Here is a 12,082-nt window from a genome sequence, read left to right as displayed (position 1 = left end):
GTTGACCTTAATAAAACATTAAAATTGCTCAAGTCAAAACCTTGGAATCCCAGCCTTGATTTTTTTCTTCTTTGTAAACTCTTTATCTAAATTTGTGGATTCTAGGGGTGCCTGGGTGGCTCAGTCGTTAAGCGTCTCCCTTGGCTCAGGTCATCATCTCAGGGTCCTGGGATCAGGCTCCCTGCTCAGCGGGAAGCCTGCTTCTCCCTCTCCCGCTCCCCCTGCTTGTGTTCCCTCTCTCGCTGTCTGTCAAGTAAATAAATAAAATCTTTAAAATAAATAAATAAATAAATAAATTTGTGGATTCTAGCTTCAAAGTAGATCCATTATCTTGCTCACTTCTCCCTGCCTCCACTGTTCTCACCCTCATCTTCTGTACTCTTGTCTCCCCCTGGACCATCACCGCAGCCTCCTCCCTGCTCCCTACCCAGCCACCCACCCCCAGTGTCTGTTCCCTACAGGCAGCCAGAGGTAACGTGTAAACACCTGAGTCAGGTCACAGCGCGGCCGTGCTTGGAGCCTTCCTGTATCTCTAGCTCACTCAGGGTGACCAGCAAAATCCATGCAATGGCTCTCAAGGACCCACAGATCTGCCTTGTCATCTCTTTGCCCTCATCCCCCAAATACCTTCCTCCCTGCTTCCTCCCCTCCAGACACTCACTCCCTTGATGTCCCTCAAACTTACCTAGACATGCTCTTCCCTCGGGGACTTGCATGGACAGTTCCCCTTTACCTAGAATGTTCTTCCTGCAGACTTCCACAGGACTCTCTCACCTCCTTCAAGGCTTTATTCAAATGCCGCCTCCTCAGTGAGGCCTCCCTGAGGACCCTGGCTGAAAATGACTGTATCCCCCCATCTCCACTTTACTTTTCTCTATAGGGCATATAATTTCTAACATGTCATTTATTGTCTCCTTCGTTGTAAAGTTCATAAGCTGCTCATGGGGAAGGATTTTGTCTGCTCTGTTCGCTACGTTATCCTCGGTGCTGAGCACAGGGCCTGGCATATGATGGGGGTTTAGAGAGTGTACTTGAGTGACTGAATGTATAAAACTCAGCTGGAGGGTCTGCTTGGGACTAAAGGGTGTGAAGGAGAAAGGACAAATTGGGTAGGAGACTGGTTTGGTGGTTCAGGAAGGTGACTGGATGGGGTGCATCAACGCAAATAAAGGACACAGGCTGAGACTTTGTCACAGACATTTCTTGGAGCGAATATCTCATGCCCCCTCCCCCAATGACAAGGCTGGGTCTTTGGCCCCCATCCTCCCCCGCCACGGCAGCCTGCACTGACGATAACAATATTGAGGTCACAGACTGGCTTGGAATCAAGATCAGGAAGATAAATGTCGGGGTGCCTCCCCCAAGTCTGGGGGCCAAGCATCCAATCTGAGGGGCAAGCAGCTGGGAAATTGGGCCTGGGGGCTCCAGGGTCTGAGGTCTTCCTGGCTCCCAGGGTCAGCCCTCCATGCACCCCTGATTTGGGGGTGATGAAGAGTAATCATGGATCAGAGGTGGGTATCAGCAGGGAGCAGGACTGGGAGACCTGGGAGAGGCGGTGCTGGGAGGTGGGGGCTGGGGGAACCTTCCCCAGCTCCCACTGCTTCATCCGCAGATCCCACAGCACCTTACAGCACTCTGGTCCCCGTCCCACCCCTCCCCAAAACGAGGTAGGTTAAGAATGGAGCTTCCCCCCGCCCACCACGGAAGGGAGGAGACCGAGGCACAGAGAGGGGGATGGGGACCCAGGCCGCCCCAGCCCCCCGGTCCCTCCGCCCTCAGCTCTGGTGGGTCTGACAGTGACGAGAGCTGGGCAGAGTGGGGATGGGAGGGACATCCCCCTTTTCTCTCACCCATCCCAGGGTCTGGTTGGGAGAGCGGAATCTCACAGGTTCCGGATGTAATAAATAGTTAATAATTTAAAGGAAGTGACAGAAGGATCTAGCCCTCTGACCCCCTTGACCTATCCCTTGAACCCCTACAAGGCCATCCAAGTCTGGGTAATGAAGAAAGGTAAGTGCACATTTCCAGATGCTTGGGACCACGTGCGGGTCCCAAGCCCATATAGCATTGAGATTGTCTTGCTCCAAGACCTTAGTCCTCTGCTTCAGGCCATCAGACCTGAGGTACCCCAAAAGTCCCGTTCCACTCAGGGAAAAGAGACTGTGGCATCACAGAGGGCCATGAAAGCGGCTTTCAAACTTTACAAAGCAACCCCCAACTCTGAGATGAAGGGGAAGGAGTTAACAGGGCAAAACATAAAAAACTTGGACGAGGGCTGGGGCTTAAGGTTGGGCTTGGGACAGAGTGCAGAGAGAGAGAGAGAGAGAGAGAGAGAGAGAGAGAGAGAGAGAGAGTGTGTGTGTGTGTGTGTGTGTGTGTGTGTGTGTGTGTGTGTGTGTAGACCTGTAGCTAGCCTAAAAAGTGACTCTGTGCACAGTGCAGCCAGCAGAGTGTGGTGTGAATTCCAGCCACACCCCTACCTCGACTTGTGTCTTTGCTTAGTGAACAGCCTGCACAATCATCTATGACAATGCTAGGTCCTAGAGATGGGTGTGGGGCGCTCTGGGGTGCTCCTGGAATCCAGGAACATGAGCTCAAGATGATGGGTTTTTTGGTTTTGTTTTTTACCCTAGTAAAGGAGTAGTTCTGTGAGATGCTGGGGGCTTGGGCTGGGGCCCTTGGGGCTTGAAATCAGAGGTCTGGGACCTTGGGGTTTCAGGGACTTATGGACAGCAGAATTCAAGGGCAGCAGGTCTCAGGGAATATCAGGCTTAAGAGGTCTGGGTCCAAAGAAATCTGAGATCTGACGGTGCTTTGGTCCTGGAGCACGTCAGTTGTCTCTGGTACGGAGGGACCAAGGTCTTGAGTCAGGGACAATCCCAATGTTGTGTAGGCTTAAGCCCTGAATTTGGGGGACCAATGGCACCTTGGGGTCTTGGAACCAGTGCTCCCAAAGCACCTCGGGGTCATTCAGGAGCTGGGGGCCAAGGGGTGAGAGGTCTGGGTTGCCATGAACATCCCAACATCTGGGAGCTGAGCTTCCAGCCTTGAGGGGATTGGGGATCTGTGGGTACAAAGCAGCCAAAGATTCCAGGCCATTCTGGGGCTTGAAATCCAAGTCTAAGGGATTTTGAAAGAGGGTTATCTGAGGACTTGAGACCAGTGCCTTGGGCCCTAAGGTGTTGGTGGTCTTCAGTACTACATCTGGGAGTACTAGGCACCTCAGAGTCCTATATATGAGATCCAAAGCTCTGGGAACACTGGCTTGTGGTGAGTGGGTCTACAGAGGTCTTTGATCCTTGGTTCCCAGAACATCCTGGAGTCTGACATCTAGATCTTGGGTGGGGAGGATAGGGGGAGACTCGGAGATGGGTCTCACATGTCATTTTGGTCAGAGAACATCTGTTTGGGCATACCTATGGACTCAGGGCATCTTAAGAGGGTTTGGTGCCTCCAGGGTCCTGGGGGCTACAAGAGTATCTCAGATATGCGTGCCCCAAGTTTTAGGTGAGCATTCAAGGATCATTTGGGGTGAATCTGGGTTCTATGGTCTCAAAATCTGGGAGTAATTATATGCAGGCAGGGTCAGGTATTGGCAACTCCTGACTCACTGTAATCTGAGGGTTCGTGGTGTCAGGCATGATGGGGTCTGGGTTGGTTATTTGAACAGGGAGTCAGGGTTCGGACCCTGCGTCTCTCAGGGATACATGTGCTCCCCAGCCTGCCTGAGGTGAAGAGTTTGGGGATGCCTGGAGTCTCCTCAGTCTAGGTCTGGGAGGGGGTTGGTGGCAGGATGGGGACGCCAGAACTCAGGATGCCTGGGACCTCTTGGACAGACATCCCAATGAAGCTGGGTCTGGGGTCTCTCAGTCCTAGATTTGGGGTCCAGGTTCCAGGTCTGGGGTCTCTCAATCCAAACTCAAGCTCCAAGTTCCGGGTGTGCCTAGGTTTGGGTGTGGGGGTCCGAACGGAGTCCAGGGTCCTGGACCCTCAATTTGGGGTCCTCGGTGCAGCTACCGGACCCACCAGGCCGTCCTCACCGCGCCGCCTCCTCGTGGCGACCCCCGCAGCCGGCGCAGCCGCATCGCGCCGCGACCCAGTGGCACGCACGCAGGGGCGCATAGCAGCAGAGGCAGGGCACGGCCAGGGAGAGCGCGGCCAGCGCGGCCCAGCGCGCCGCGGGGCGCGGGTGGCCCGGCTCGCAGGCGCACGGGTCCGAGAAGTCGCCCTCGGCGTCCGACAGGCAGTGGTAGAGCAAGCTCTCGGCGCACCACAGGCAACTGAGCCGACGCACCAGCAGGCGACCCGGGTCCGGGGCTTCCGCGCAGCGACCACCGCGCCCGTCCGCGCGGCGGCGGAAGAGAGCCCGGCAGTGCACGCAGCGCGCCGCCTCCTCCGCCTCGGGGGAGGCTTTGGCGGGCGCGGGGGCAGGGCCGGGGCCCGGGGGTGGGCGAGCGGGGGGCGCTGGGGGCGCAGCCTCGGCGAGAGGGACCGGTAGTGCGGCGGGGGGCCCCAGGGCTGCACCCCTCAACGCGCCGGTCTTGGCGAAGCGCACGACGCAGGTGGACAGGGCGAGGGGCGCGGGCGGCCCGGCGCGCCGGTAATCCTCATAGCCACGGCCGCCCCAGCCCGGGCCCCCTGCCCCGGCCAGGGGCTCTGAGGCCTCCGGAATCCCCGTGAATGGTAGGAGCGGAGGGTAGCTCTGTGGAACGAAGGGATAGAACAGGTTAGCAGGGTCTGTGATCCGCCACGCTCCACCACAATCCATCCCAGTCTCAAGAACAAGAATCCAAAGACCAAGCCTTCAGGCCTCATTCGTCCTAGAAAGCTGTCCTGGGATCCTGAGTGCCTGGCTGCGGCACTCAGACTTCCAAGGCCCCAGCCCAATCCTCTCAAATCCAAGAACAGACCAAAGAATCCAGGCACCAAGCCCACACCTTAGACCCCCGGTGATCCAGACTCTCAGCCCTGTCCTCTCTCAAGATCCAGGAAGTCCCAGCACCCAATCCCCTCCACTTCCAGGTCTGGGAACTCGGGACCCCAGCCAGTCCTTCAGGACGCAGAAATCCAGTCCCCAAGGAGCGTTAACCCCCTTGGAGCCCATGCCCCTCCCAATGAATTAAGCAGTCTAAACAACTCCTTCCACAAGTACGAAAAACTCCCTAATATACTCGAAGAATTGTCCAAGTCGTCCCCCATGCCCCTCTGAATTCAGAACTCAGAACTTTCCAAAATCTCCAAGGCACGGGGAAAGCCCTTACCGACCCTCCAGGGAACCTCCGTCCCCAAGCACCCTCCCCACCATCAGTGCCACGAATTCAAGCCAACTACGCCTTAGAATCTGTGGTCTCTTGCCCTTCTGGGGTCTCAGCTCCCACCTCCTTCTGGACCCCGTCACCCTACCCCACTTCCCACCCCTCCCCCCAGCCCCAGACTTCCGCGGGAGGTGGGAGGTCGCACCTGAGCAGAGGAGCGGCGGCGCTGGGGTGACGAAGCCGGCCCGAAGCCAGAGGCTGACTCCACGGTAATGATAGTGGCCGCCGGGGCGGTGGGAGGCGTCTCCTGGCGGCTGTGACTGGAGGAGGACTCGCTGTCCACATGGGACTGGGGGAGAGTGGCGGCCTCAGAGCCGGACCCCCGGCACAGCCGATGCCCTCACATAGACCCCCTCCCATGGCGAGCGAGGGCTCTGCAGCCAGACAGGCCTGGGTGCTAGCCCCGGCTCTGCCACTGACTGGTCGTGTGACCTCCGGCAAGTGAGCTCATCTCTTTGAGCCTCAGTTTCCTTCTCTGTAAAACGGGGATCATAATAGTGTCTATTCATAAGGATGTGGTTAGGACCCACTGTAAAGGGTATAACACATGCCTGAAGTTACAGGAAGAGCTAGAAATGGTTACTGTTTTTATTATTGGACCCCCTCTTCTTTATCCACTCAGCTTGCTGACCTACTGAACATCCAAATATCTTTCTCCCTTCTCAGAACCCTTCTCCCTTGGCCAGTCAGCCACCTTCCTGACTCATTCCCACCCCCACACCTTGACTGGGGCAGCTCCACCCACCGGGAAGGTGTTCCTTCCAAACCACCTGTCCTTTACAAACCCAAAAGTCACTTCTCAGACCCAGTTTCTTTTCTGTAACCTGGGGGGTCATTCTGACTTCATCCATTTGCTATCTTCAGGAAACATTCATTGAGCACCCACAGCGTGCCAGGCTCACGCAAGTCCATTGCAAGAACGTAAGATGGAGCATGGGAAGTCGGCTTCTTTCTTGAAAAAGCACCAAATACGTGGGACCTGTCTGCGTGATTTCTGTAGCCCCACCCACCTCCCCCACGACCCTGCATATAAATTCCCACTTTTCTGCCCAGGGAACCAATTTTGTTCTTCGAAGTCTCAGCAACTCCCACTGTTCCCAGCAAATGCCAAATCGCATCTGACATCATGTGCATTTATTCATTCAATAAATGTATTCAACACATATTTACTGAACACTTACTGTATACCAGGCACTGTTTTAGGTCTCGGAGATGCAGCAAGAAAGCAACAAATGATCCTTTGCCCTCCTGGAGCTGGCATTCTAGCACAGGAGACAGGCAATAAACTAACAGATAAGAAAACTGTCTATACTGGGGCGCCTGGGTGGCTCAGTCGGTTAAGTGGCTGCCTTTGGCTCAGGTCATGGTCCTGGAGTCCTGGGATTGAGCCCCAAGTCAGGCTCCCTGCTCTGTGAGGAGCCTGCTTCTCCCTCTCCCTACCTGCCCCCCTGCTCATGCTCTCTCTTGCTATCTCTCTCTCAAATAAAGTCTTAAAAAAAAAAAAAAGAAAACTGTCTATATAGGAAGGAAATAAGGAAAATATCTTAGAAGATGGGAAAAAATCAGAACAGGATAGGGAGCATCAGGACATCACAGTTTTGAACAGCTTACTCAGGAAGGGCCTCACAAAGAAAGCGAAATGTGTATAAAACCCTGAAGGAAGTAGGGGGATGAGCCACGTGGAAATTTGGAGAAGAGTATTCCAAGACAGAAGGAACAGCTAGTGCAAAGGCCCTGAGACAGGAATGTGCCTGCCATGTTGGAGTAACAGTGAGGAGGCTAGTGTGGCTGGAGCGGAGTGAGCAAAAGGGAGAATAGGGGGCCAAATGGTATGGGATCTTATATGCTTTGTCCTTTACCCTGAGTGAGATGGACCCCTGGAAGAGTTCTGAGTGGAGGGATGGCCACAATCTTAAATGTCGATAGGGTCCCTCTGGCTGTGTGTGGGGAACTTCCAGACAGTAGGGAATAGGAGGGGGGCAGTTGACAATAAGAAGGTGGTGAGATGCTCCGGTTGGCAGATGAGGTTGGACAGCACCAGGTTGGAGGCAGATGCTAATCATTTTGAAGATGAAGCCAATATTTGATGACAGATTAGATGAGGAGCATAAAAAACGACAAAAGTCAAGGATGACTTCAAAGTTGGTACCCTGAGTAACTAGAAGAATGGGATTTGTCATTAATTTGTTCACTATAAAAAGTATGGCTTATCGGGTGCCTGGGTGGCTCAGTTGGTTAAGCCACTGCCTTCGGCTCAGGTCATGGTCCTGGAGTCCCGGGATCGAGTCCCACATCGGGCTCCCTGCTCAGCGGGGAGTCTGCTTCTCCCTCTGACCCTCTTCCCTCTCGTGCTCTCTGGCTCTCATTCTCTCTCTCAAATAAATAAATAAAATGTTAAAAAAAAAAACTATGGCTTATCCTTTTTTTTTTTTTTTTTAATTTTCTGCCTTTCCACACTAGAATAGAAGCTCCATGAGGAAAGGGACTTTGTTTTTGTTCACTGATGTATCCCCAGTGCCTAAAACACTACTTATTTGCAGGTGCTCAATAAATACTCTTGAATGAATATGTGACTCACAATAGAATAGGAAAATTAGGATAACAGGCATTAAGTTGACACTAATAGTTTGGGCCCAAATTTGTGTCCCCAGCGTGTGGCACGCTGCCTGATACACAAGAGATGCTCAAGAATGTTTAGAGAATAGAAATAAACCCCTGCCCTCCCAGCAGAGCGGCATCCTGGAGACTCACCGTCAGAGGGCAGGGAGTCTCTGCGGTGTCCTGGGAAGGGGAGGAGGAAGAGGAGGAGGAAGAGGGGGTAAGCGAGCCTGGGGCAGGGAGAGAGGCAGACAGTGAATGCCCTGGGCCCCAGCTTCTCCCAGTCCTCCCACCCCATCCTCCAGTGCCCACCACCTGTGCCACTTACCTCGACCCAGAGCAGCCAGTGCAGCCAGCAGGCTCTTCTGGAACTCATCAGCCTCTGCGGGACTCTGGAACGTCAGTCCAAACTTGCAGTCACCCAGGCTCCAGTGATGGAAGATGGGGTTCACTTTGTTGTAAACCAAGCCTGGCCTCAGGGTACACTCCAAGGTGGTCTGAGGGGGCAGGAGGGGGGGCAGGTCAGACACCCCCTTCCAACCATGCCTGTGACTTCCTCTCAACCCTCTGCCTATCTGCATCCCTCAGCATCCCACAAACTTCATTTGTCAATCCTAGGTGTACCCCTGAACCCTGATCAACACCTCAATACCACTTCCCAATTTTATTGAGCACACCTCTGATACCCCAATATTTCCCTCAAGCCCCTTGATCCCTATATTTTCCTCATACCCCCTTCTGATAACCCCACGTCCCTCCTTCTGACTCAATAATACTCCCCAAACTTTACTGAGCAGCTCAAAATATTACTGTTCATCTCCTTCTGATGCCCCAACAATCTCCCAAAATTCTTATCAAACTCCCATAGCTTTCCCCTCCGATGCTGGCCAACACCAACTGACGTTTCCTCACATCCTTGCCCAAAATCACCATATTCAAATCACACCAGTTCAAATCCCCCTACGTTGTTCCTTCTGACCCCTGCTCTGAAATGCAAGCCATCCCCCAAGCCTTTTCAAACAATCCAAGTCTTTCTACTACACCCCCAGCTGAAACTTCAACCGTTGGCCTTCCAAATCATGCCAAGCAGCCCAGAATATTCCTGCTGAACCCACATATAGGATTGTAAACCCTATTTGACACATCCGGATGGTCCCCCACCAAATGCCTCCATATACTTAGAGCAGACAGCGGCCAGTGGTGTGGGGCCTCCTGGTAAGGATCTCTGAGCAAGATGGAGGCCCGGGAGAGTTCTGAGCAGAGGGGAGGACATGATCTGAGTCAGGTGTTAGCAGGGCCCCTGTGGAACAGACCGAGGTTGGGGGACGGAGCAGGAGCAGGGCAAGAATGGGGAGGAGGCTGCTGTGATGGCCCATTGGGCAATGGCAGTGGACAGGACGTGCTCGAAACCCCACATATTCTCAAAACTCCCAGTTGTTCTCCGAAAGACAGATACTCAGTTCCAACTACATCCCACGCCCCGGGGGTTGCTTCTGGGCTGGGAGATGACCTGACCTCATCTCTGCACTCCCAGCCCCATCCCCTTCCTTCCCCCGCGTCCCCACCCTGCCCCCACGCCCCAGGGTGGCTCACTTTCTGGTCCCGAAGGCGCTCCCCGTGGATGACGTAGTGCCCCTGGCGGGCCCCCCCCTCGGGCCTGGCCCCTCGGACCCGACAAACGCTCACCTGGCTGAGGCCCCCGCCCCCCACAGGCAGCCAGCCCCCACTGGAGTCATCTCGGGCCATCACCACGGCTCGGACCGGAACCATGTACCTGGAGGGCGTGGGGAGGCGGGGGCAACACAGTCAGTGGGCTGCAGGGCTGCTCTCCCATTCAGAGTTCCCCCAACCCTCATCCCCCCCTCTTCGTCCCTCACATCTGGATCCGCTGCACCCTCACGCACCGATTTTCACTTTCTCTGACATCCCTGCCTTCTTCCCACCCCCCGCCCCATGCCCACCTTCTTCCAGCATGGCTTCTTTCTTCCTCATGCCGTCTCTTTTCTCCCAGGCTTAGCTTCTCCACATCTACTTTTCCTCTCCATACCCACCTTTGTCCCTTTCCCCATCGGCCCCATCCTGACCCCCATAGCCTCGGTTTTCCACCTCCCTTCCCCCTCCGGCTCTTCCCCTATCAACCCAGTCTCCTTCTCTTCCCTCAGCACATTCCCACAGCCCCACCCATCGTTCCCCCTCACAGCTGGGTGCCTGCGCATATGTATTTTCTTAGAGCCCATCAACTCAGCTCCAGATCCCCCTACACTGCCTCCACACTCTGCCGCCCAGGCCACTGGCTGGGTGAGAAACCCAGGCTCTCTTCTCCCCCCCCCCCCCCCACCTTCCCGGATTTATGAATGAGACCGGATGCAAAGCTCACTGAGTCACCCAGCAACGGGAGATGGGCAGGGAGCAGGGAGAGAACCAGAAATGGCCAGAGAGAGGCCGAAAGGGAGATGGAGGCAGAAGAAGCCAGAAACGGGCGACCGAGACACAACCAGAGTGCATTTCATTCACAAAAACCAAGCCTGCTCCCTCAGGTCCCAGCCGAAGGAAGGCAAGGGGGAGACATTGAGGGGAGGTGGAGAATTGATCCCTCCTCCTCCCCCTCCCCGCCCCAGCATCCTTCAGAACCATCTTACCCCGCCCCCCAGCTCAGGGGACGTAGCCCTCCGCCCAGTAATCCGAATCAGCGTCCAGCCCCTCACTACCACCTAGCGCAGGGAACCCTGGCGTCTCAACCTTAGGGACCCAGGCAACGAGCTCTAGCCCCTTCCCCCACCTGCAGGCTGCCGGTTTTCCCCGGCCCTTCGGGAGGGGAAGGGGCGGTCGCAGCGCCCCCAGCCCCCTTTTCTCAATGGGATGGGATTTTGTGAATGAGCAGTCACGTGATACTGCTTCCTTTGTCCGCCCGCCTCCCCCGACAACAGGTGAAGCAGAGAAAGAGGGCAGGGGTCCCCCAGGGCCTAGCTGGGATGGGACGCCGGGATTTCTGAATGCCCTATGCTCCCCACACATCTGTTTCCCTGGGGGAGTGGTCCCCAGAGTTCCTCAGTGGTGGGGGTCCAGTTCGGAATTTTATGAATGGGGCGTCCTCGGAGAAGTCCAGGCCCCCAAATGGAGACTGGTACCCTAAATGGCTGCCGCGCAGTTTAGGAGCCCCCAACCCCTTGTCCTTCCAGCCGCGGTCTTGGGGGCGCCCCGGTGGGCAGGAGGCGCAGCGCGGTCCAGGCCGCCCCCTCACCGGGACAGGCGGTCTGTCAGCCCCCGCCCCCTCGCCCCCCTTGGCACCTGCCTGGGAGGCTCCGGCCGGGCTCCGAGCGGCGGCGACTTGGCCTCCTCCTCCTCCTCCTCCTGTTCGCTCCGGCTCCCTCGCTGGCTCCGGCGGCGCTAGAGACGGGCACCGGGAGCCGGGGCGACCGGGGAGGGAGGGGGAACCTGGAAGATGGGTGAGGGGGAGGGGGCGACTTGGGGGAGGGGTAAGCGCGAGGCGGGCGTACGTGCCCGCTGGGTCCTAGAGCCCGTCACTGGCTCCAGAGAACAGCCCCCCAGCCCCCATTTTCTCAGGATCCAGAAAGGATCCCCCACTTTCCCATCCATCCGCGCCATTGATCCCTGAGGATGTGGGGAAGGGTCCGGGACATGGCCTGGTCTCAGGGTTCTAAAGAGGTGAGGGTCTTCGCTTTGGGTTCTAAATGGGAGGAGCTGAGTACCTGATAGGGTTCGAAAAGGGGTGGGGCGAGAAGGGAGCCTTCGCAAGGGGGCGGGGTCGGAGGGCCTTGGGAAGGAGAGTCGGTGAGGAAGCCGAGGGCGCGGAAAAGCGCTTGCGTCATGGAAGGGGCGGCTCCACGGTGGAAGGGCCTTCTAGGCAGGCCCGAGGAAGGAGAGGGCCTTGAGAAGAGATGTTGTGGGGTCTTAAAAGGGTGGAGTTTAGAAGTAAATTGTCTTATGGGCGGGGCCCATGAGAGAGCTGAAAGGGAGGAGCTACGTAGCAGTGTTCGTAATGGGCGGAGCTTCGAGGGAGGGACTAAGGACGAGGGGCGGAGCACTTACAAAGGGGAGGAGCTAAGGATAATATTCTAAAGGGGTGGGGCCTAGGACTTCAAGGCCTGGGGGCGGGGAAGAAGACGTCGGAATATTTCAAAGGAAGATCCAGGTTCGTAAGGGGCCGG

The 12,082-nt window shown here is 56.0% G+C and overlaps 1 protein-coding gene across 5 annotated transcripts; it reads right to left on the bottom strand.

Moving 5' to 3' along the window:
• Nucleotides 1-1,199: 1,199 nt before the first annotated feature.
• SPRED3 (sprouty related EVH1 domain containing 3) lies at nt 1,200-12,061 on the bottom strand. Of its 5 annotated transcripts, none has more exons than XM_027618238.2 (6): nt 11,202-12,061; nt 9,507-9,687; nt 8,242-8,410; nt 8,067-8,143; nt 5,461-5,604; nt 1,200-4,702 (listed from the first exon to the last, which is right to left on the bottom strand). In XM_027618238.2, exons 2-6 carry the CDS (start codon nt 9,681-9,683, stop codon nt 4,037-4,039), a joined length of 1,233 nt encoding a protein of 410 aa, XP_027474039.1. In that variant the 5' UTR covers nt 9,684-9,687; nt 11,202-12,061; the 3' UTR covers nt 1,200-4,036. The 5 variants fall into 5 exon arrangements, with proteins under 5 accessions (XP_027474039.1, XP_027474037.1, XP_027474040.1 ...); XM_027618236.2 differs by having other exon boundaries at nt 11,206-12,061; XM_027618239.2 differs by having other exon boundaries at nt 9,600-9,687; nt 11,206-12,061.
• Nucleotides 12,062-12,082: the final 21 nt, after the last annotated feature.

The sequence above is a fragment of the Zalophus californianus genome, chromosome 17 (genome assembly GCF_009762305.2).
Source record: "Zalophus californianus isolate mZalCal1 chromosome 17, mZalCal1.pri.v2, whole genome shotgun sequence".
Classification (NCBI taxonomy): Eukaryota; Metazoa; Chordata; class Mammalia; order Carnivora; family Otariidae; genus Zalophus; species Zalophus californianus.
Note: the sequence above shows the minus strand (reverse complement) of the source record. Positions and strands in the feature narration are given on the sequence as shown.